We start from the raw sequence: 25,596 nt of genomic DNA, 5'->3' as shown, positions 1-25,596 counted from the left end.
ACAAAATAGATCATGTTTATGTGCCAAAAAGTACAGAGAAGAAATGTAGTTTGCTCAGCTGTACGTTGCACAGATACGTGCGCATGGATGAACTTCATCCCCGGACTTCATCATGCAAGCCTATATCGATGGATTTAGTATGCATTGGATGCTGCCCTGCACAAGTTTTATATGGCCACACATCGAAACTTCTTCAATTAAAGTTTCGAAAACGATTCATAAATTTGGTCCCATTTGAACCCAAAATTCATACAATGTGAAAAAAATGTGGTGAAACGTAATGAACTATTGGATTCTCTGAATCATCAATAGATTTTGGCTTATTATCTTAGCGGATTAGGTTGTATTTCAAAGCGAGAGCACGTCTAGTGTCTATGGCCGTACGTACCTACCTAGGGTCTTAATTAAGACTTTGATTCAGTCACCAATTCCACCATTACTTATTGCCTATTTTGACAAAACAGGGAATCGCAAAACTCCTCCAGAAAGCGCATTCATGCACTTGTCACTTGTGCAAAATGAAAATGGATAACTATAGTGAAATAAAACCATCAATATATCATATTCTCTTTATAAAATCAAATCAGATGCAATTATCTATTTTTTCATTTTGAAATTGTACCCAAATCCCCAAATTCAAAAGAGATGACAGCCGCGGCGAGCACCTAAAAAACCTACACCTGTATCTGGTTTATTCGCATTTTGCACGGCCTTGCTTTCCATACAAGTGACGAGACATCGACAATCGAATCTCGATTTTATTTTCCTGTGATCGCAAATGACCTGACGCTCAAAATGGCGGCAAGGGGAGATCCTCCGTTGACCGACAGTCAGCTCCGTGAAGAGTTGATTTCGTATGGATACACGCCAGGTCCGATAACAGGAACCACTAGATCTTTGTTTCTGAAGAAGCTCGACAAACTTAGAATTGAGAAGAAGAACATTACTACAAAAGCAGCTTCCAGAAAGGTTTCATCGCCCAAGGTATTCGCATTGAGTTCGGATGAAAGCGAAGGAGAGGCTGTGGGAAATTCCAGGGTAACTGCCCCGGTCAGTGCAACTAGACGCCGCAGTGGTGCACGGGTTGCGCGGCCAGCGCCCAAAACAAAGCGCAATTCAGTTGGTGTTAAAAATTCTCAAAGTGCACGAAAGACAAGTTCGAGAAGGTCTTTAGGAGTTGGTATAAATGACCATGAGGTTGAGGATGACGTCAATGATGATGGGAGTGAAAAAAGTGATCGTGGACATGAATATCAACATCGGAATGACAGAGACTTTCGTGGTGGACCGTCAACGAATGATGTTTCTAATTCAAGAACGGTAAAGGGTAGGAGAAGGTCGATCAGGCAAGGAAGAGGTGCAGGGGACAGTAATTCGAACAGAGTTAATGGTGAACAACTCGGTGACACTACTGTCACTAGTAGTACTGCTAGTACTAGTAGAAGGGGAGAGTTCTCGGACTCTGATGAGGAATTGTTTGATAAAGGTGTAAAAACAAGAACAAAGAAACAACCGACTGTTGCTAGAACTTCTGAATCTTATAAGTTTTCCAAAGTTAAATCTAAACCAGGTGTGATTGTTCATGATGAGGAGGGGGATGATGATGATGAATATGTTGAAGAAGATGAAGATGACTCTGCTAGTGATAATTCAGGGAAAAGGAACACGTTTGTTGTTAATTCGTCAAAAGATGGATCTCGTAAAGAAGACAGCAGGAGAGGGAGGTGGAATTTTCTCTCTGGTTCATATAAATCAAAGACAGATTCACCACCTCGCATCACATCAAATACTTCAAGATCTAAGGACACGGATACATCTTCAAACTGGACATTTTTCACTTCTCCGTTCAATTCATCTCGTACATCGACTCCTAGAAAAGCCAGCTCAAGCAGAGATGATACAACCTACCACTCCATCAACCCTGGGAACTCATTTCAACAGGATGCCCCAGCAAGTGCTGCAGCAACTCCTGTCAGTGGTAGGCCAACTTTGAGAGGCTCCACATTAGATGCATCATCTAGCAACCATGCATCATTTCATGGGCAAACACCAACACCGATGAGCAGCGGCTTTAGACAAGACTACTCTACACCAGCACCAAATGAAAATAGGTTTGAGACCAATGCTCAGACTCCACTCAGGGAACAGTCACTGGATGAGGCTCAGATATTTGCTACAGAAGAGAATCTTGGTTCTAGTTGGAGAACTCAATACAGTCATTTTGTTTCTAAAGTGCTTCTTGGGAGTGTCTGCCTGTTCTTCATCATGCTTGGGCTGATGTACTTGAGTGTCAACAGTACTGTGAAATCCAGATATTTGCAAAGTAAGCAAGATCTATGTGTAGAATTAAAATGGTACCTGTATTTTCAATATGAAATCAGACAGAAATTTATTCTTGTAAGAGATTATAAATTGCAATTGAATCCGTACATTACAATATAAAATCTTGTTTTAGATCACTACAACTGTTATGGTATATCTTTCACCCAATGTTTTTGTGACAATTTGAACATGGTAGCTATAGAGTAATATGTTAGAATTCCCCCAAGAATATAAAACCAGAGAAAAGGAGAGTGCTTTTTTCTGGCTGTTTTAAAGCACCCCTTAATTTTTGCTATTTTGTTATAAGAAAAAAAAATATGCAGCACTGTTTATACCATCCAAAGAGTGTTGTGCTCCAAATATTTTTTTGTCAGAAGGCCCATTCCAGTCATAATAGATTCTAATATAGTCCACAGTATGACCAAGTGTTTGTAGTAAAAATGAGTAACTGCTCAAAAATAATTTTGATGTTAAATAATGTCAAACCTGTAGGCCTACATTTTCATAGGAGCTATGTTACACATGTCAGTGGATTAAAATTTTCTTTATGTTTTTTATTTGAAGTTTGAACAATTTAATAGACCCAAGATAAATGTATTTTAGGGCATTTTTGTCACTATTGTATATTGCAATTTGCAGTACATGTACATCCAGGAATAGCAATGTTATCTCTGATTTATGTAGGTAGTGCTTTTAAAGGACAAGTCCACCCCAACAAAAAGTTGATTTGAATAAAAAAAAATCCAACAAGCATAACATTGAAAATTTCATCAAACTTGGATGTAAAATGAGAAAGTTATGACATTTTAAAGTTTTACTTAATTTCACTTCCTGGTCGGTATGCAGATGAGGGAACTGATGACATCACTAAGTCACTATTTCTTTCGGAATTTATATGAAAAATTCTAATTTTTCCCTCATTGTCCTGTGAAACAAAGTTTTATTTCTCCCTGAACAAGTGCAATTACCATTTTTTTTATGGTTCAGTCAAGTTGGTCCTTATTTTCAAATCTGTAAAAAATGATACATTGTATAATTCAAATAATTAAAAAAAAAATAGTGAGGGACATCATCGATTCTCTCATTTGCATGTGACTAAATTGTGCATACACAAACTATTTTGTGAAAAATGAGCAGAACTTTAAAATGACATAACTTTCTTATATTACATGTACATCAGATTTTGATGAAATTTTCAGCATTTTGCTAGTCTGATTTTTCTCTATTGATTCAAATCAATATTTTTTTTGAGGTGGAGTTTGACCTTTAATTAATGTATGTTTGTTTTCATATGCAGTTGCTGACATTACAGGTGGAGATGATGTGGTAAGTATACACTTTCGCACTGGCAAAAGTTAATGCTTTATCCTTGTCTAAAACTTGCAGAGTAGTGAAAATTTTGAGATAGGCTAAATAATAATTATTGATAATTTCACAGGGATGTTCATTGAAATGTGTGTCTTTTGTACTGTTTTGAAATGTCCAAACCAGTTAAAAGTACCTTTAGTCGATATAATATGCACTTTAGATAAATATGTGAAATGAGTTTGTTTATACGCGAGACATCTACTTGCATAGCAATTATTGTATCATTTCTTTACCCTAGAAAAGTTGATTACAATTTTTAGATAAAATTATTTAGTCAGAGTTTAACCTTAAGAGTTGAGATTTGTACTCATCTTATTTTACTGGATACTGTTTTCTTACTGATACTCTTTTCCCCTGATTTTAGGATTTTTCTGGTGATGAGCTACCACTGCTGATGGGACAGGCCTTGCATGAAAAACTGAGTGAAATAAGAGGTAGTGTAATCAACTGCAGCAACTTACTGTGCATAGTATTGGTCATGATGTAGTCAACTATTATAATTTGCCCTGTAAAAATCTTGCAATATTTGCAGTTTCAGTGGTGTCAGGATTATCCACTTTAAATAAGGAGCAAAAGTTATTACATATGAATGTTTTATTTCTCTTGAGGTTTTTGTAATGCTTGAAACTTTTTTATGTGTTGTATACTCATCAACAAGTATCAGAAAGGTACACAGTGACACTATTTGTAGCATTATTTTGCATAACATGTCATTGCATCAATTCTTTTTCCTCCAAGGTTTTTTATGGACCAAATCTATTCTCTGGTTGAAACAGGTAATAGTGATTCAAAGAATGGTGACTGGTACTGTATTTCCAGAAATGCGTTAAATGTTGGATTGCTAATGTCACAGTCCTACATGCCTTTAATTATGATATTTTCAGGGCAAGGTCCAATTTTCTAGTGCACAATTCTATATTATACTAGTAGCCCAAACAGGAAAAATACAAAAGGGCACAGACATATCCAAGGTTAATCAGAATAACATTAAAGCCGACCAAGAAAAATAATGCCAATCCCACTTCATGATTTAATTTCATTGAGAGAATGGAATTATGATCACACAATTATGAGTTATCTTTAAAATTATGTTTTTTTATAATTTTTGTGCCTGGGACTCAAAAGCTTTTGAGCAGGTCCCAGGTTCCTGTGGATTGTCCACAGGCCTAGTGAAGTGATGCTGAATTTCAATAAACACAGGAAATGAATGTTGTATATGTTCACATTGTTCAGTCTGCCTACATGTATATGATCATGAATAGTTGTTACTAAATAATGTTATCCATGATCATGAATGGAGGCAACTCATTTGTTGTTGATGTTTGGTACAATTTATGCTATATTATAATGCAATTGTCATTTTGTTTTCTCCCTGTCTTTTGTTAGGTGATTTCCTGTGTGGTAAATCCCCTGTAAAGAATATGACGATGGAAGAAGCTAAGATTTATTTAGAGGAATATCCCTCCATTGTGAGTATTTTATTATTGTAGAGTGTTGTGGCCCAGTGGATAAGTCTCTGGACTTTGAAACAGAGGGTCGTGGGTTCAAATCCCAGCCATGGCGTAATTTCCTTCGGCAAGAAATCTATCCACATTGTGCTGCACTCAACCCAGGTGAGATGAATGGGTACCTGGCAGGAATTTATTCCTTGAAATGCGTGTGCACTGTAATCTTAGTAATTACGGCTGCAAAACTACAGCTGGGGTAATAATATCTAAGTCCTTTGGAAGCGCATAGAGACAATATTCATAATTGTGATATGCCCTATACAAGAACCTTGTATTATTATTATTATTTTATGACTTGTATTATAATGTGGGTTCAAGAATGTGCATGTAGCCATTGGTGGGTGTATATGCGAGTCGGATGTTGGTAGCTGTTATAAAAGAGGGACTGCACTTGTAATTAATATGCAAACATGATCTTATATACGCCTGGCTATTTAAATTAAAGTGAATGTCATTCTATTGTTAAATGGGTAGCTGTTGTATTGATAGTTGTGACTACTTTGCCTCTCTTTTCCAAATGTGATTACCAAAGGTATAATGTTTTGGGGTTGTCTCACTCTTTCTCTTTAGTTTTCTCAGGATATCTAAAGAATAGTTTGAATGACTAATTTCATACTTTGCACAAGTAGGAGAAGTGGTGATCTGATTAGTTTTGGGGTATCAAGGTCAAATGTCAAAGAGATTATTACTACATTGAAATATTTTGTTGTCGGGATGAGCCTACTCCCAATAGCTGAATAATTATTTCAGGGATCAACATAAAACTTGTTTCAGATTGCAACTTTGATTTTATTTTGTATTTCATTTTGGGTTTATAAAGTAAAAAATCACTGAGGCCATTATATAATTGAAAACGTGTTCTTATGATGAATAAGCAATTGTTCAAGAGACCAATTTTAATCTTATGTTTGCATATCTGATTAGATTGACAATCATGATGTTTTAGGTATGAGGTTCATTACCTACATGAAAATTGTTCTTCCAATATCCAAATCATTTTAGGGATCAACTACAAACATCACTCTTGTATGTGAGTTTTGTACACTGTATGTGTAAGAGTGACAGTGATATGATTAGATTTTAGGGTCACAAAATAAAAGGTCCTAGAGCTAGAGGTCATCTAATTTAGGTGGGTAATTCTGATCTGGTAGAGAGAGAGAGATGCATATATTTTGACTGCATGTACCGGTACTCAAGCATCCACATATATATATTTTATTTATTTTTGTGTGTGTGTTTTTCTTCCTTCTAGCAAAAACGTACACCAAGAAGCAATCCATTTTGGGTGTCAGAGTACATGCCCAGAACTCTTTTCCTTATTACTTCAAATCCACAATGGAGTATAAGGTAAGAGTTATATAATCAACATTGCACATGAGCAGATTTATTATGTAGAATTAAATTGAGAATTTACTTGTGTATAAAATGCAAATTGGTGGATATTAAAATCATTCAAATTTTTCCATATACCCTTCATGTTTGATAGTATTTTTTATCGAAAAAAAAATATTCAAGTCACAGCCGATGTAGGGATAGTGTACCATCCACACTATATGTGAACAGATCTGCGTAAAGAAAATATCTGTGATCTCTATGATGATCGAAGGCTGAGAGCTCTTTTGCATATTTTGATTTATTTTGTTCTTTAGTACTGTCCAAATACTCAAGTACTAAAGCATTCTAATGGATTCTGGCAAAATAGTAACATCGCAAGAGAAATACATGTATGTTGAGTAATTTATATAATAGTAGACCGGCCAAAACGATTTTTTATACTTTGGACGGCAAAATTTGTTAATGCTTGCTAATGCTTGGCATCCCAGCTAAAAGTTTTGCAAAAATGCCCAGGAATAGCGTACGGCCGGATGCCAAGCGCAATTTTGCGTGAAAGTGTCATTTTTAGCGTAAAATCTGAAAGACTGTCGAAAATCACGCATTTTGATATTTTGACTGATTATCATCATATTTTTGATTATCTTTGATATGAAATTATTTTTATTCAGAATTTCAAATTATAAGTCTACTAAATATGCATTTCAAATTTGAATATTACACACACACATATGGCACAGGGAAACATAAAACAGCGATTTCCTCGAAAAAAAAGTTTGTGAAAACTATCAATAGTTTGAAGTTTTTTTACGCAACATAAATTCTTCGATTTAAATGCGTTTATCCATCGAATGTATAGTAAATGTCCTAGTGCCACAAATATTAAAAGAATTTTCAAGAAAGATGGTAGATATCTCATTTTATGTTATCCGAAAGGATACAATGTGCATTTTACCATGTGCGCATTTTGAAAGAAAAATGGAAAATACTGTACATTATGTACATAATTACATGTATAAGTACATACTAAAGTGAGTTTTTATTTACATGTAAAAGTCCATAATAAAGCAAGTTTTTAATTAGATAGCACAATTTGTCAATTCCTTGCATCCCAGCTAAAAGTCTTGCGGAAATACTGAGGAATAGCGTACGGGCGGATGCCAAGTGCACTTTTGCGTGAAAGTGTCATTTTTAGCGTAAAAACTGAAAGACTGTCGAAAATCACGCATTTTAATATTTTGACGGATTATCATTATATTTTTTATTATCTTTGATATGAAATTATTTTTATTCAGAATTTCAAATTATAAGTCTACTAAATATGCATTTCAAATTTGAATATTACACACACACATATAGCACAGGGAAACATAAAACCGCGATTTACTCAAAATAGAGGTTTGTAAAAATTATTAATGGTATAATGTTTGTGTTCCGCATCTCAATTTCGTCAAGATTAAGTGCTAACCGAATAAATACTTAATAATTGTTGTCATGTCACATATAGTGAAAACAAATACTGAAATAAGATGCAAGATATATATCATTTTATGTTATATATGCGAAATATAACGATGCACATTATTTTATCAGATGCGCATTTCTGATAAAAAAATAAACAGCGCACAATATTACATCGATATTGCACATAATTTATCTTATATCAGTGCGATACTCGTCATGATATTATGTAGGATTATGTTTGCTTTTGTAGGGTTCGATCTTCTTGCTATTTCCACGAATGAATTGGTGCTGAACTTAAATCTACCTGTGGCGATATTCAGAAATAAGTCTGATATTTAATTTGCCGTTACCATGGTTACCATGGCAGCATTAATTTTACAGGAATATCTATATCCAAAATCATAGAAAACATACATGTATGAATAAAGCGATTGAATAAGCATTTTTAAACCACTCTGTCAATCTAAATTTTACTTCAGTTATTTGATTATCAAAGTATATTTAAAAAAATGGCCGTTGCACGGCAGTACCTATTTTTTGTCTCGCTGGCATAGCAGAGTAGGACTAAAGAAGCCACTTCTCCGGTGGAGGTGACGGTAGTTTTGATTTAACAGCGTCATATCAACCTTGAAATCTTAACCAAAGTTACATTTTTCAAAATTTCATTATAACTTTGAACGTATAGAAAAAAATTAATGACACTTTAAAGGTCAAGTCCACCTCAAAAAATTGTTGATTTGAATCAATAGAGAAAAATCAGACAAGCACAATGCTGAAAATTTCATCAAAATCGGATGTAAAATAAGAAAGTTATGACATTTCAAAGTTTCGCGTATTTTTAAGAAAATAGTTATATGAACGAGCCAGATACATCCAAATGAGAGAGTTGATGATATCACTCATTCACTATTTCTTTTGTTTTCTATTGTTTACATTATACAATATTTCAATTTTTACGACTTTGACGATTATGACCTCCTTGCCTGAACCACAAAATGTTAAGATAATGGAATTCCACAGGTTCAGGGAAGAATGAAACTTCATTTCACATGACAATGACGAGAAAATGAAAATATTTCATAAAATAAAAAACAAAAGAAATAGTGAGTGAGTGATGTGATCAGTTCCCTCTTTTGCATAATGACCGAGATGTGCATATAACTGTTTTGTGAAATAAAGCGAAACTTTAAAATGTCATAACTTTCTTATTTTACATCCGATTTTGATGATTTTTTCAGTTTTATGCTTGTTGAATTTTTCTCTTTATTCAAATCAAGTTTTTGTTGGGGTGGACTTGTCCTTTAAAGTACTTATTCATGTAATTATGTTTATAATTTACAGTATCTTCAATTTTACACTCAAAATGCCCCCCCCCCTCCCGATAAATTTTGCATGTCCCGTTTCGGAAAATATCTCTTCCACCTTACTTAAAAAAAATTATTTTGATATTTGTGACATTAGAAACGAACGATATTCAATAGATGAACCAATTTAAAGAATTTGAGTTGTAAAAAAAACTAAGAGTTATTGATAGTGTTCACAAACTTTTATTTCGAGTAAATCACGATTTTTTGTGTCATATTGCCATATATGTGTGTGTAATATTCCAAATTGAAATGCATATTTAGTAGACTAATAATTTGAAACTCTGAATAAAAACAATTCCATATCAAAGATAATCAAAAATATGATGATAATCCGTCAAAATAGTAAAATGCGTGATTTTCGACAGTCTTTCAGATTTTACGCTAAAAATGACACTTTCACGCAAAAGTGCACTTGGCATCCGCCCTTACGCTATTCCTCAGTATTTCCGCAAGACTTTTAGCTGGGATGCAAGGAATTGATAAATTGGGCTATCTAATTAAAAACTCGCTTTATTATGGACTCTTACATGTAAATAAAAACTCGCCTTAGTATGTAGGGGAAGGCGGGGTAAGTTGTGACACTTTTTGCATTTTGCATGTTAGAATTGATATGACTAGTACTATTGTAAAAATAAGTACCTTGCCTTTAAATTTGATTCTTGGGAAATGTTTTTCACCTACATATAACTTTCTACCCCCACACTGAAAGTCATCGTGACCTTTGAAAAAACCGATGTCAAATGGCTCAACTTGCCCCATATATGGGGTAAGTTGTGCCACCATCTGGGGGTAAGTTGAGCCACAAAAACTATGTACAAAATGTATGGGGGAGAACCAGCATGTCAATTTTTTGTTTAAAGTCTTTTCACTTGCTAATTCTCTATAATACTAACATCCTTTAAAAGGAAAAGAGCAGTCATGTAAATTTGCTCCTTTCAGCCTGCATTTCAATCGATTTTTATGGTTTTTTTGTTTTTTAAGATACATTACCATAAGAATTACCATGGCTCAACTTGCCCCATGCTGTTTGGCTCAACTTACCCCAGTCCGAACTTAGTGCGATAATTTTATATCCACACATTTATTATGCATCCATCATATAAAAGACTATGACAAGAATGAAGATCCATACCTGGACTAACAATGTTGTTATCATGTCTTTACTATATTTAAAGACGTGTGTGTGAATAAAGTACTTATCTATTTCACACTCTTTTTTACTTTTTTGGCTGAAATTCATACTTTTCCCTCTAAAAAACTACTTTTTGTTTCAAAGTGGAAAACAATGTGGTGGGGTTAGGGGTTATGCTATGGGTCATCAATACATGACACCACCACAATGTCTGACTCATTCATTATTGGCCTGGGGCTGGTGGCTCAACTTGCCCCTATGCTCAACTTACCCCGCCTTCCCCTACTTATACATGTAATTATGTACATAATGTACGGTATTTTCAATTTTTTTTTCAAAATGCGCACATGGTAAAATGCACATTGTATCCTTTCGGATAACATAAAATGAGATATCTACCATCTTTCTTGAAAATTCTTTTAATATTTGTGGCACTAGGACGTTTACTATACATTCGATGGATAAACGCATTTAAATCGAAGAATTTATGTTGCGTAACAAAACTTCAATCTATTGATAGTTTTCACAAACTTTTTTTTCGAGGAAATCGCTGTTTTATGTTTCCCTGTGCCATATGTGTGTGTGTAATATTCAAATTTGAAATGCATATTTAGTAGACTTATAATTTGAAATTCTGAATAAAAATAATTTCATATCAAAGATAATCAAAAATATGATGATAATCCGTCAAAATATCAAAATGCGTGATTTTCGACAGTCTTTCAGATTTTACGCTAAAAATGACACTTTCACGCAAAATTGCGCTTGGCATCCGGCCGTACGCTATTCCTGGGTATTTTTGCAAGACTATTAGCTGGGATGCCAAGCATTAACAAATTTTGCCGTCGAATCCTTATCTAGAGCACTTTTTGAGGTTTGGCCGGTCTACTATAATGGAAAGTCACTGTCCCTATGATTATCCTTTCTTTGATAACAAATGATTTATCAAATATTTTGATTTGATTTAGGAATTTGTTTTAGCTATTTTTGTTTTTCAGATATAAATAACTTTTTTTCCTATTTTACAAATGTCGCCATCCTGTTTCTTTTTTCCTTTCTTCTTTAACTGAAGAAACTGTTACTTTGCCTTTTGATTGTGTGTATTCCCAAATTGTTCTGTTTTCTTTTTATTTACTTTGTGCCAACCGCCAAGGATAATTCTTTATCATTGTATGACTTCTTTCCAGGCTGTTTGATAAAGAGAACGAACATCTGACAGAATACAGGTATGATAACGATGTGAAGTGGCTGGAATCTACTCATGAATACATGACCTTATTCTGTCAGGTCAAGACTACAGCAATCAAACTTCTCTTCTGGGCTACCATCCTCGTTATCTGTAAGTAGTAGTCTGGTTAAACAGACCCTATGTAATAAATTACATGTATGTATAAAATGTTAATCCATTCTCTCAAGAGCCCATCCTCATTATCTTCATCGTATGATATCAATTCAAAAGGTTTAGTACAAAGCATGTGGAAATTTGTAGGTTGAATGTACTGTGGATTTAGATAGTCTATTGCTTGGGCTTGCAAGCCCAAGGACTCATCTTGAATGTGATTTTCTAGCATTGTTCGGAGTACAGTGTGACTATACTTTGGTCCTTTGTTGAGGGGGTTGGATCAGGTTAATTGAATAGTCCATCATGTCCATGGTTGAAGTTGACCCAGCCAAGTTGTCTGGACCCCTTTGACAGCAAGGGAGGGGGAGGGGCACCTCCTGAGATATGTGCCACACTGTCTTCAAAATTGTTATGTCAATTAGAAAATTGTAATTGCACCAATTGATGCATGAAATCATAATACAGACCAAGCTAGCGATTTTTGTCCGGGGGGGGGGGGCAATAGATAACTTGACTATACACTCAAAAGAAGAGAACAATAGAAATAGTTAAATAACCCTGTTCTTCTTGATGTCTGTATGTAAAACAAAAAAATCAGTCCACAAAGAACTTATGAAGGTTTAGGATCAAGTTAGTAGAGTAAGGCATCTTGGGTGTTTTAAACTTTGTCAGAAATATTCATGATTTTACAATTTAGAAGATGATTTTGGCTAGAAAATCAGTCACATATTTGTGTATTTGACTGATAAGATATAGTGCTTTTAAAAAGTAGACGGTGAAAGGGAAAAAAAACCCTTAATTTTATTCATATTGAAATTAACAGTTTTGATAATCAATTGATTTTCCCTGTCTAGCTCTTTTGGTATTGTGGCCAGGTTTCTATCTTATAAAGTACCAGATGCAGAGGAAAGAACAGGCACGGCAAGAAGTCACTCAGCTTGTAGAAAAGATTATTGGTAGGTCCACCATGGTGGTTAATCTTTCTCTTCATTTAATGGGTGATTTCAAGTATGGTGTTGAAATCTGGTGTTGGGACAACACCAACACCAGCTACAACACCGTACTTGAAATCACGCTGGTGTTGGGATTGACCTCGGAAAATATGACGTATTTCCGGCAGTTTGTGTTGAGCTCTGGTGTTGAATGTCGTCTACTTCTCTTTTCTTTCTTCTCCCTCTCTCTTTGCATACATTAAATGGTTATTAGTACTTTCCTGGTCTTTGAGAGAATTTTCAGTGATTTAAATCAAGCTAAACAACATCATTCATCATTAATCTCTCCATCATGAAAACCTTTGAAGATCATCATCATTAGAATTTTTGTTCTTTCTATTCATTTATTTAAAAAATTAAGTATATTGCTGATTGTTCAAATTAATTATACATGGACTGATTAACAACATTGGATGAGTGCTTTGACACAATGTGTATTCCATATCTAACTTTACATTGATTTAACGAAAATGTATTGTGTCACATCTTTGTAAGGTAGAACACTGATCTTACATTGTTGTTTCAAATCTATATGAATATCTTGTCAATTACAGAGGTCCTTGCTAACCACCAACAAGCCTGCTACCAAGACAAGAGTTTGACACCATACCTAGCTATTCCTCATGTCAGAGACACACTGATCCCTCCAGCTGAAAGGTAGGCTTCCCTCAATTCCATTCAGTCAAGGGGGAGGGGGGGGGAGATACACAACGCAGTGTCGATTTGGCTTCAGGGTATTTGGTTAGTGTTTGGGGGGGGGCTATGTTATTTAATAGTATTTCTGCATACAGACATTCTTTTGTGTAATAATTTATGACCCTGTGAAGTAGTTGATGACTGGGATTGACTAATTAAAAATGTGCAAAACATATATAATGATCCTGAATTCCCGATGGTTAGTTGACCAGTCTTTGCAATTTATGATAACTTATCCACTGGTTTATTTTTTGTGTTGTACTAAATTTGGAATTGATTTTGATCAACATAATGAGATCATATTAGTTTTATTATTTCTTGAATATGCAGCCTTGTAAATAGCAACTTGTTCACAATAGAACATTATAAAGAAATATATCATTTTAATAATTCTTTTGACAGCCAATGTTCCCCCCCCCCCAAAAAAAAAACTTATTATTTACGTCAATTTGAAAAATAATTATCAATGGCAAATCACAAGACTCACAAATGAAGTAAACTGGAGTAAAGTTGTGGACAACTTTATGACCCTCTTCCATGAAACCTTTCAATAACAACTGCTGGATTTCTACTGTTAACTAGCTCTCATCTATCAAAATGATATGGTGGCAGTAGCTCATTAAATAAACCGTAGGTTCTCAAATGACTTGATCTTTCAATATTTTTATAGAGGTCTTTATACAATGCCCTATTTCACATAATGTGTGATTAAACATAAATATAAAAAAATAATAATAATAGCTGGATTTATATAGCACTTTTTGCTTGAGGATACAAAGCGCTTACTTTTAATACCCCAGCTTTAGCTTGAGCTACCATCACTGGCGCCCAGTGCATGCAAGGAATTAATCCTACCGGGTACCCATTCACCTCACCTGGGTTGAATGCAGCACAATGTGGATAAGTTTCTTGCTGAAGGAAAACATGCCATGGCTAGGATTCGAACCCATGACCCTCTGTTTGAAAGGCGAGAGTCAGAACCACTAGACCACGACGAGCCCACATGAGAGTAAAGATGATTATGATATAAATATTTGCATGACCAGGGTGTCAAGTTATAGCTTGAAAGCTTATTTTTCATGTGATCTCTTTGTTACCAGACATAAGAAGCAGCACCTGTGGCAGAAGGCTGTACAGTTCCTGAACGTCAATGAATCTCGTGTGAGAGTAGAGACACAGCAGGTTGCTGGTGAAGAGTTTGCTGTATGGAGGTGGGTTCAACCGTCTCCTGCTGTGGCTGTCACATCGTTTGTACCCATCACTGATAGGGTAAGTAGGCGAAGTACTCTGAATCATTCAGGTAGCATAAAGCAAAGGGCAATTTGCACCCACAATGTACATTTAGTTCCTGTGTGTTTTTGTCAGGTTTGATACATTATGGGAAAGAGCCAAATTGGGGGGAAAATCTCTTCCTTGCATGGTACCTTTACATTTTTTGCAGCTCTTTGGTGCAATTTTGTTGGAGGAAGAGTGGTGCCAATTTGAAGCAAGTTAAAGAAGTGGTTTGTATATTTGACAAATGGTGTACAGTCTTGTGAGTTCTGTCTCTTGGTGGTTAGCTTTCAAAAAGCTTGATAATTTGTTTGAAGAAAAGAAAACAGCTTAATTTGTTTTGGATACTAAAAGGGGCTTCCCAGACATCGTGAGACACCCCCCCCCCCCTTTATTCATGTATGTCCAGCAGGGTTGTCACATGATAAAGGTGCACCTCACCATATGGTTAGAGGGGGATAAAAAACTAGTTGGCTTTTAATGGACAGTATCATTTCCTTTGTCAATTGTGAAATAAGTGCTAGGGATTGATTGCATTGGGTGCAAGTCAGAAATTTTTAGTGGTGGCTGGTCTCAACCTCTGCAGACCATCATAATTTTAGTAGGTTGTCCAGTTAAGATTACTAAAATATTATGTTGTTGATTGATCGATAAATGTAACTCCATTGTTTTTGTTTTTTCAGGATATGAATCCCAAAAGAGCAAAGGTGTGGCAAGGAACAGGTAAGGCTTGTATGTAAATGAATACTATGATGTAGGCTGATTAATAGGTTTGTAAGCTGGTTTATGATTGGAGCTTGTGATGGTGATGCTGATGGCATTGGTGCTTTTGATGGCATTGATAAAAAGAAAAAAACAAGCTAATAGTGTGTGCGTGTATGTGCAATCTTACTGGGACTCACTGAATTTCAGGCCCACATTACAAGAAGCAATGGTTTCTCAACAAATCAAATTTCCTAATGATGCATTCCCGGTATCTAGTTCCATATTGTCAAAATTCAATCTCAAATATGTATAATGATGTTTTTAGGTTATGTTGAATGATGTATTTAGGTTCAATATGATTGTTTTTCCTTTTCTTTTCCTCAGTCTCTCTTTCTCATACTATCTTTTAGAGTGCTGAGAGGCTTCACTGTAATTTGCGCTGTATAAAAATTGAGTATTATTATTAAATCATCTTTGTCTTTAATTGCTTGAATATGAGACTATAGAAAATGCAAAGATATGTTCACTTTTGGCCGAGCACATAAATTCTATATGCAAAGGGTGACAAATAATTTACCACTTTCTCATTGCTGATGAAAACAAGGGCAATACAGTTTTTGATATGACTAGCTCAAATGAGTGATATGTATGAAATGACGATCTGCGTATAATTTGTACAATGTTCTATAATATGGATACAATATATCCTCATTTTTTTTATTACTTAAAAATTATTTGTAAGACAATATTTTGATATTGCTTTTAATCAATTATTGCAGTTAAGATAATTTAACCATCTCAATATTTTTTTTGTCTTTTGCAGCTTTTGCAAGCCTGGATAGTGCAGTGAAAGCCAGTGCCTATAACTACACTCCGTGCCTCAAAGTCAGAAATATGTTTGATCCTACACTGTAAGTTGCTTATTTTCACACTTGGTATGTTCTGTATAGTTAACATTCTGTCAGTCAAAATGTAGAGACAGATAGCTTTTCTGGGGAAAAAACTGAAAAAAAACCTAGTTCTGTCATTTCTAAGATTATTATCCACAATTTGGTTGGGGAAGTTTCATTGTTCTGAATGATAAAATAGTATCAAGAATCATTGAAAATGTTCTTTGGGGCAATCTGTTTTTTATCCATTGTCAAGTGTATGCTAAGCATGTGTCAACAAGAATAATTGTTTTGGAAATGGATGAGGTAAGTGTTCTTATTAAATGGCACTTGTGGCAATGATATAAAATGAGTTGAATATAATCTGATAAAATGATTATCAAAGTTATTTTATCTATTAATATAAAACATTACCCAAGTGATTTTGGTAGAAAATGTACAATTGCTGAGAAATTGACATAGCAAGCACAGCATTCCAGTCAGATATCTGATCTTTTTCCAGTGAGCAATATAATGCACTGCTCACATCTACTTTTCTTTGTTGTTGATCATCAGTGTGGTTATTTTTATGCTTAGATTTCATGATTTCACAGTTATAGATATATGATGATATGGTTATAATTAATCTTTTACTTTATAATGAAATCATTGTTTCCCCTGATCTTTCTTCTTCGATCATGCCCAACAACCTCATTTTTATCATTCTCACCATTGATATGGTTTTCCTAAATAAATTTCTGTTATATTTTGTTTTGTAGTTTGTATACATTGATTACTTACTGTTGATAATCTTGAATATAACAGGGAGTCTGGAAGCAACTGGCATTTGACCATACAGGATGCTATCTTAGAGAGATGTGGGGATGACAGTGGTATCATGCACATTGCTGTCGAGAAGACTTCTAGAGAGGTAAATATTTATTGTATACTGTATTGCTTTTAGAGGATGTCATCAGATTGTTTATGCTTAGTTCACACCAACAGCGCTTTGATGGTGCTTTAAAGTGGCACCAAAGTGTAACAAAGCTTGATCAAAGTGTTAGGGTGGTAATAGATCGTTGGAAAGCTTAGAGTAAAGTAGGACATTCGGCAAGAGCGCCAAAAATTTTTAAACTGTTTATAAACTTGGGGTGCTCTGTCACGAATTGACTAAAGTGCTGAGAGCATATCAAAGCATAACAAAGCTCAACAAAGCTTGACTCAAAGCGTAGGAAAGCTTAACAGAGTTTGGTTCAAAGCGGGGACCCCAGTCTTCACGGTCTGTCACCAATTGACACGCCTCGTTGAGATGTCTCAAGATTTGCTACGATCTGGCATGAAGATTTGACACGTGGTCAGACGCTTTCATCATGATATGACACGCTTTGTTACACTTTCATAAAGGACTATCACGCCTTCCCATGATTTGAAATGCATTGATCAAGGATTGACATGCTTTGTGAGGCTTTGTTACACTTGGTTAGCTTCCTCACGCTCTCTCATGCTCTTTCACATGCTCCTACAATACCCATGCTCTGTATCCATCCCTATAAAATAGCAGTGCGACTTCAGTACCAGCAGGGAGACAAACATTGTGTCTTCTTCAGATAGATCATGCTCTGGAACTTCTGGATCTTGTTGTTCTGCCATCGTGTTCTGTAGTCAAAGATCTGGGCTTGAAATTAGCGGCTCGGGTGCTATTGGTAACCAAAACTACTGGCGGGCAACCTAAAAGTTATACATAGTGCCTATTTTTGACAACCTGAAAGTTTGCCCCAGGCTTTCCAGAATAACACATTTAGTCTATGGTGCTGATGCCAAGTCCAAGTTTTTGTGAAATTATTTACTGATTGGTTAGCAAATCACATAATGTTATATTATAATAAATACTTTTCATAGGTTAACTATATTAATCCCAGGAGTAAAATAGCTTGAAATACCTTCCTCTCTAGTATTTATTTGTCTGAAGGAAAACACAATTTGCTTCGCTCCCTCGCTCATGGATTCTGTAAAAATTTGAATGCTCCCTTTTGCATGAGTTTATCTAAATCAAGTAGTGGCTGGTTAAAACAAAGGGTTTCACACGGTCTAGTGTGATTTCTCTGAATTTCAGTTATTACATTTAATAATAACAATGGGACTATGTAGGTCTTGTAAAACATGCAACATTTTGGAGGGGTTGCTATTCATGGTGCACACATTCTGTGTACAATCATCAGTTATTACCTGAACTTCCGTATGGCAAGATAAAATGCCATTTGGCAACCTAAAAATTGATAGGTTGCCTGGCTAGCAACCAAAGAAAAGAGTTAAGTGAGAGCCCTGAAGATGCAATGAATTTGTGGATCTGTTGCATCTCTATATAGGCTCTGGATCAAAAGCAGCATAAAATTGGCGATCTCGATATTTTCCAATGCGTAACAGAGCGTAATTTTGCAAAACAGAGCTTGATACTCATATCAGAGCCTGACTTCGAGCGTCATAACTGCATTAAAGTTTAATAAATCTTATCAAAGCCTGTTCAAAGCGTGAGGAACCGTAAAAAGTCAGGGAAATAATTCGTCCCCAAAATTGGTAACCAATTGTATCAGAGCGTAACATTACTTATGAGATCATGATATTTTTTTGAAAAGTAAACAAAAATGACGGCGCTGTGCTCGTCGGTTTAAAGCACAGCATTCGCTATTAATTTGAATGGTGTTTAGATCTCAAAGGGGTTAAATTAAATTATCATATTAATTCTTCAAAATCACAAAGTTATTATTTTCAATCTTTCATTGAAAAAATAAAGGTTTTCTGCCTAATTGTGTCATTATGGGTAATTTTTTTTCTTTATTTCAATTTACAGGGATGTGTCTATGTGAAGTGTGTTTCTTCAGAGAAGGCAGGCATAGCATTCCGGTGCCTTCAAGGAAGCTGGTTTGATGGTAAGACTATGCCATGATTTTATAAGTAATTCTATTTATTTTAATTGAAAAGCTATAAGAATAGTACATTTTTAAAATGTACAGTATAAAATTTCATACAAATTATCTTTGTTAAGAAAATTAAGGAAGTTACTTTCCCTGTTTTGTCACAAACAAAACACATTGGGCCAAATATTCATTGGATTCATATCAGTTTTGAAAATCTTTTACTGTCAACATTAGTTTATCTTTGTTATTGCTGACATTTTCTTACGTTCAAAAGACAATAATAGGTAAGAATTATTCTCAGACGTGATATGTTTGTAGGAACAAGATGCTTCAGAACATAGTATAAATGTAAATCTAAAGAATGCCAATATTGAAAGTGTCAATTCAATACAAGGTAAGATTGTGTAATGAAGACATGTGTGACTATGTTGCTAAATCTGATTTAGTGATCAAATTAGAATTCACAAACATTAAAGAAATGTTAAATAATCATCAATATTGTAGGTTAAATATTGATCTTTGTATGATAATCTGAGGTCCATGTTTATAAAAAACAAAGAAAAAGACTGTCTTTAAACCCATTTTTATGATGTTTTCTCTTGATAGGTAAGCTTGTGACAGTCAAATACATTCGACTTGACCGATACCATCAGCGTTTCCCATCAGCTCTTAATGTGACATCATTGCTGAAACCTTCCAACAATCTCCGTATGTCACTCCAGTCGCCTCCCAGCTCACCCAGCTGATCACCCCTTTGTGACTTTCTGCTTTTCTAGTTTATATTGATATGAAGGAAGAGAATGTGAGTTGTTATTAATCTCAGAGGCCCCTTTTATACCAAAGCCAAGTATGGTGCCAAGCAAGTTAACCCCTTTTCTCCTGCAACCAAACAAAGTGATCGCAGGACGTTCATATTTTCTATTGAGGTATTAAAAGGAAATGTTAAGATAGTGGCAGTGATATAGTGGAGGACAGGAGTTCCGAGTCACTAGACAGCTAAGGAAAACTCTCTTCCATAGACTTTGTACAGTGACTCAAGACCGAGGCCTGCAAAATGTGGCCATGAGGTCAACCTGGACTCCCATTTGTATTAGAGGCTTGGTTACCCTGTTTGAAAAGGAAAAACTAGGAAAATATTTCCTTACAAATAGTATTTTCCAACTTATCATAAACGTACACTGGTCTAGATGATTGAAGGATTTGATGTTCTTGATAGATCGGATGGTTGTTTTGTTTTAAGCAATATATTTTCGTCTAGTATAATTTCAGAAAAGGAACACTTGTCAAATGTATTCCACCTTGTGTTGTATATTTCTTTTCTATTTTTCTTGGAAGACATTCCACCAGACAACATAAATAGTCTTTAATTTATCTTGCTGTTTGTAGAGGCATATCATGTTTGGAAATTTTGGCGAGGAATAAAGTTGTGCAAGACTTGACCAACATCTGATGACCTTTTCTTGGTTTGCCAAATCAGATCCCCAGTCATTTTGATGCCAATCATTTGAAGTTTTAATCCAATATTTCTAACTTAAAATTCTTGTCAACATTTCATATTCTTTTTGTGTACAAGCTTCTGAATGTACAGTCTATTATTTATCAATATTTTTATCAGAAGACTATAGAAATTTCATTCAAACTATGTTAAACACACAAAAAAAAAACTTGGGAACAAGAATAGAACTCAGTTGTGTGTAAAGTTAATCGTAACTTACTCTATGAAACACCCACTTGGGTCTTCAAAAAGTAGGATATTAAGTCACCCAAAAAATTGCATGAAATCATAGTAAACAAGAAATATGAAAGGAAGAAAAAGTATGAATGCGATTTAATTTATTAATTGATCGTATTTTAATGGTAAGGAAAGGTTAATCCAAAATAATTTTTGAAGATTGAAGCTGGGAGTTATTTCATTATCTACCTCTTGTAGATTGGTTGGTAAGAGTGAAAGATAAACATGTATAGAGTGTAAAGATTGTACATTGTTGATTACTGTAAAGTGAAAGGAAATAGTGATGTGTTTGAAATGAAAACCACACAAAATTCATGATCATACTGATGGCTGGTATATTAGTGAATGCACAATATTTATTAGTAAACAGTTATATGAATGAGATAAATGATCAATTATTGGAATAAAAATTAAACTTTAAAGAGAGGATGATTAGGTATTATTTGTTTTGTTGAATTGATTTTAATTGATCTAATGATTTTTCTCTGTATAACAATTTTTGTGTCTAATGATTTTAGTTATGTTATTTTGAATTGATCTCATACCAGCCATTAGTGATTATGTGATTCTGTGTGGTTAGTGTAGATGGTTCTGTGTGATAAGTTATTGTATCCTACATTATATTTGAAAGGAGTTGGTATATAGCATTGTAATCATTAGATTGTTGAGTTTGGTTTCAATTTGGTCGATTTCATCTTGTGGCTTGTATTTTATCTACATTGCTCCTGACCATCTTTGTTGAATACCCTGTAGGGTGCGACGTTTTTGTTGGATAAGCATATGAATATGACAAGGCTAGGAGAATACTCCCCAAGGGGATGGAGAGGGTGCACTATGATACCGATTGCTTTGAACGAGTGGGGTCCGACTAAAATATCTTGTGTATTTCCACATCATTGCACTAGTCAGATCATGTTTTGGGCACAATACTATTCGATGGCAGGCAAAATCTTGTTTAGGGCTCGAGATGATTTCACCCCCGAAATGCTCAAAAGGGCCCTGGAAATTAAGTAAAAACGTGACCTGGAAAATTCCCATTCATTGTAATGTTAAAGCTTCTCAATTGTTCCAGATTCAGCCAGTAGACATATGTTGGAAAAAGTAGCCCCGGAATATAAACATTTTTTTTTTGTCTGTATGATGTTAATGTTCATATTTATATATATTCTCATACTGCAACTATACTTTGTTCAGTAAGTTGAAAAATAAACTTCATATATAAGTTAGGAAATTATTAGAGGATGCATCAGGTCATATGCATGTAATTATTCTTATAATCGAATAGCAGTTACGGGATCATCTTAAAACTTGTTTCAAGTTTGCACAAGACGAAGATGTGATCAGATTTTAGGGTCATGAGGTCAGAGTTCACAGGTCAATGTACATCGAAATACCCCATCTTGCAATAACCAAAGAACCGTTAGAGGGATCAACTAGCTCATGTATGCATATAGACATGATGATGATCTGAAAAGATATTGGAGTCATGGGTTCAAAGGTCATATGACTCAAAATATTTTTCTTGCAATAACTAGAGAGCTTCTTGAGAGTTCAACTTCCATTTTCTCTCATGTATGCAAATGTGAGTGAGGATGATCTGATTGAAGGTCGTAGAGGTCATTATTTGAATTTCTTTAGAAGTTTGGTATGTAACATATTTCTGATCTTGCAATGGTGAAGGCATAGGCCCGTATTCTGAAGTCGGGAATAACTTAGACCATGGTTTAACTCAGTGCTAAAAATTATGGAAAGCCAAACATGTCAAAATTTTGTTTGCATTGTATGCTCCTTATGTTCACTGCTCTTTCCTGAATTTTCTTTATCCTTCCTAGACAGTTAAGAATGGTTTTGAAAATAAAATGAGCTGATTCATTGATCCTCTACTGTTAGAGATTTATGTCATAATTAAATACTTCAATCGCAACTGCAGACCAGAGTTTAAATTAAACACGACTTCAGAATATGGGTCATGGATTTTGGCTTTATGCAGTTGAGTATCCATCTACATGTAGTTTTGTATAATTATCAGTATTATTCATTGTCTTGTTTACTCGTCAATTGTGTATGTAGTGTACATTTGATATATCAGATATCTTCTCTGTTTTAATGTGCTATCTTGTTATCCTGGGTTTCAACAATTTATTAATTATACTGTGAAAACATCAGCCCAAACAGGGTCTTCTTATTGATAGCAAGTTTCAAGCTACTGATATTCCGGCATTTGATTAGCCGAGAGCAGACTTGGTATATAATTTAACAATTTATTATTTAAAACAAAGCTTTGTGAAACAGGGCCTTGTGGCGTGCCTTTCATTGATGATATTGAGTACAGATTTTCTTCTTGAACAGTTTAGAATACCACAGATCAAGTAGGAATTATTTATTTTCAAAGTGTTTTTGTATGATACGATTACTCCAATTTTTTTAAAAGTCATATTTATCCCTTCAAATTTAACAACAAATAAGAATGCCAATTATTTACTTGTACCCGATGTTGTAGAAATTGATGACATGAACAAAGGATTTACAATATAAAATTGCTTACATTATCTAAAGATATTGTAATGCAATGATTTGGTGCTATTTTAAAAATCATATAACTTTCTATTTATGTTATATTGCTATGGAAATTTAATTGTTGGTTTCACAAATGTTAGATATTTTACAGTAATTAATGAGCAAAATAGTTACCATCAATGGTCAGTTTGCCACTTTTCACCAGTAGGCCAATATAAAGATGCTTAATAGATGTAACTTGCAAAAGTTACAACAAACTTGTATTTAAAAAACCTGTAATACCTGTACTCAGATTAATGTACTCACAATCATAATCAAGAATTATAATGATATATATCCATGCTTGTAATTTTCCATGAATAGTTCTAGCACCTGTATGATACAACAATTTTGTAATCAGTAGGGAAATATCGCCATTATAATTCCGGAAACATGGAGGAGAGTGTGCACTTTTTATGCTTCTTGCATGAGTGTTCTGTATGAATAAAATTGTGAAATAAAATGTAAATACAAATAATTTATTTGTCTGGGCTTTTTTTTTCTTTATTCTGCAATCTGTGTTGACTTGAAGGTCAGTACATGTATCAGTGGTATTGCCATGTAAGAGGAGGGTTTTTTTTCAGTCATTCATAATATGATGCATGGTCTTTGGAGCCTTCAACCAACATGAAGCTCTGCTTTTACTTTTGGCTCCCTCATATCCACATCTCTCATTTTCTTTCTCTGTCAATTATTTTAGAACCAATTACAAGAATACATTATAGAACTTTTTGTTTCTATTGTTATATTAGGTATGCATTTCATACTTAACAATATTTATTTATGTTTGACTATGAAAATTTGTATTGTATGATATTATTGTTTGTATTGAGTCGTTGATTTTTTTGAAAATGTGAAATGTTGATGTGAATAAACCTTGAGATATGGATCAATCAAATATAAATTGGTGAGAAATCAAATGACATCATACATTTAGAAGAGAAGTTATGTTGGTAAAGTCCAAACATACGGAAACAAAAGTCAATCCAAGGGTGCAGTTGAAATGCTTGCTATAATGACATTTCTCTTTATTTTTAATACATATAGAGAAATGTCATTATAGCAAGCATTTCAACTGCACCCTTGGATTGACTTTTGTTTCCATATGTTTGGACTTTACCAACATAACTTCTCTTCTAAATGTGTGATGTCATTTGATTTCTCACCAATTTATATTTGATTGATCCGTATCTCAAGGTTTATTCACATCAACATTTCACATTTTCAAAAAAATCAACGACTCAATACAAACAATAATATCATACAATACAAATTTTCATAGTCAAACATAAATAAATATTGTTAAGTATGAAATGCATACCTAATATAACAATAGAAACAAAAAGTTCTATAATGTATTCTTGTAATTGGTTCTAAAATAATTGACAGAGAAAGAAAATGAGAGATGTGGATATGAGGGAGCCAAAAGTAAAAGCAGAGCTTCATGTTGGTTGAAGGCTCCAAAGTCTATTTTGGTTATTATAATATTAAGCAAATAATAATCACTGTTCCTGATGGTGATGGGCTAACTATTGAGGTGAGCTGGATCCCTGGATGTACCTATCTTGGTGAAGCAAACATGAGGAAAGGTGTTGTGCATCCAGCTCACCAAGGAACTGATAGTTTGCGTTGTTACATGAAATCATCATTGATAATTTGCTGTATATTCCATATCTGAAAATCTTTACTTATTTAGTTACTTTAAAAGAAAACTATATCATAATTATCTACAAGGAAGATTAAGTATAACAAGTGGAATGCCTCTGGCCGTCTCACCTGCATCACGCGGTTCAATAGCAGCAGTGCTGACTTTGAATACTACTCTAACTCGCACAAGATGTTCAGTGATACATGGTTACTCTTATGTCCACTTTTTATGAACTAGACCAATAAACTTACAGAGATATGATGGTTATTCAACAAAAAACCCAACATGGCCAAAGTTCATTGACCTTACATGACCTTTGACCTTGATCATGTGACCTGAAACTCAAACAGGATATTCAGTGATACTTGATTACTCT

General features: G+C 34.4%; 1 protein-coding gene across 1 annotated transcript; it reads left to right on the top strand.

The window, feature by feature from the left end:
- The first annotated feature begins 752 nt into the window (after positions 1-752).
- On the top strand, positions 753-23,770 carry LOC121411330 (inner nuclear membrane protein Man1-like). Its single transcript, XM_041603994.1, has 14 exons — positions 753-2,323; positions 3,620-3,648; positions 4,055-4,124; positions 5,077-5,159; positions 6,451-6,545; positions 11,681-11,832; positions 12,690-12,791; positions 13,382-13,484; positions 14,624-14,792; positions 15,479-15,518; positions 16,324-16,411; positions 17,195-17,300; positions 19,218-19,296; positions 19,891-23,770. Exons 1-14 carry the CDS (start codon positions 796-798, stop codon positions 20,028-20,030), a joined length of 2,784 nt encoding a protein of 927 aa, XP_041459928.1. The 5' UTR covers positions 753-795; the 3' UTR covers positions 20,031-23,770.
- The last annotated feature ends 1,826 nt before the right edge of the window (positions 23,771-25,596 follow it).

Source organism: Lytechinus variegatus, chromosome 3 (assembly GCF_018143015.1).
Source record: "Lytechinus variegatus isolate NC3 chromosome 3, Lvar_3.0, whole genome shotgun sequence".
Taxonomy (NCBI): domain Eukaryota; kingdom Metazoa; phylum Echinodermata; class Echinoidea; order Temnopleuroida; family Toxopneustidae; genus Lytechinus; species Lytechinus variegatus.
Note: the sequence above shows the minus strand (reverse complement) of the source record. Positions and strands in the feature narration are given on the sequence as shown.

Bases quoted from the DNA above. Each gene is read 5' to 3' on its own strand.
- LOC121411330 (XM_041603994.1), top strand. From the start codon at position 796: ATGGCGGCAAGGGGAGATCCTCCGTTGACCGACAGTCAGCTCCGTGAA. The intron at 12,792-13,381 runs GTAGGTCCACCA...TGTCAATTACAG, and splicing joins GCTTGTAGAAAAGATTATTG to AGGTCCTTGCTAACCACCAA. The intron at 19,297-19,890 runs GTAAGACTATGC...TTCTCTTGATAG, and splicing joins TCAAGGAAGCTGGTTTGATG to GTAAGCTTGTGACAGTCAAA.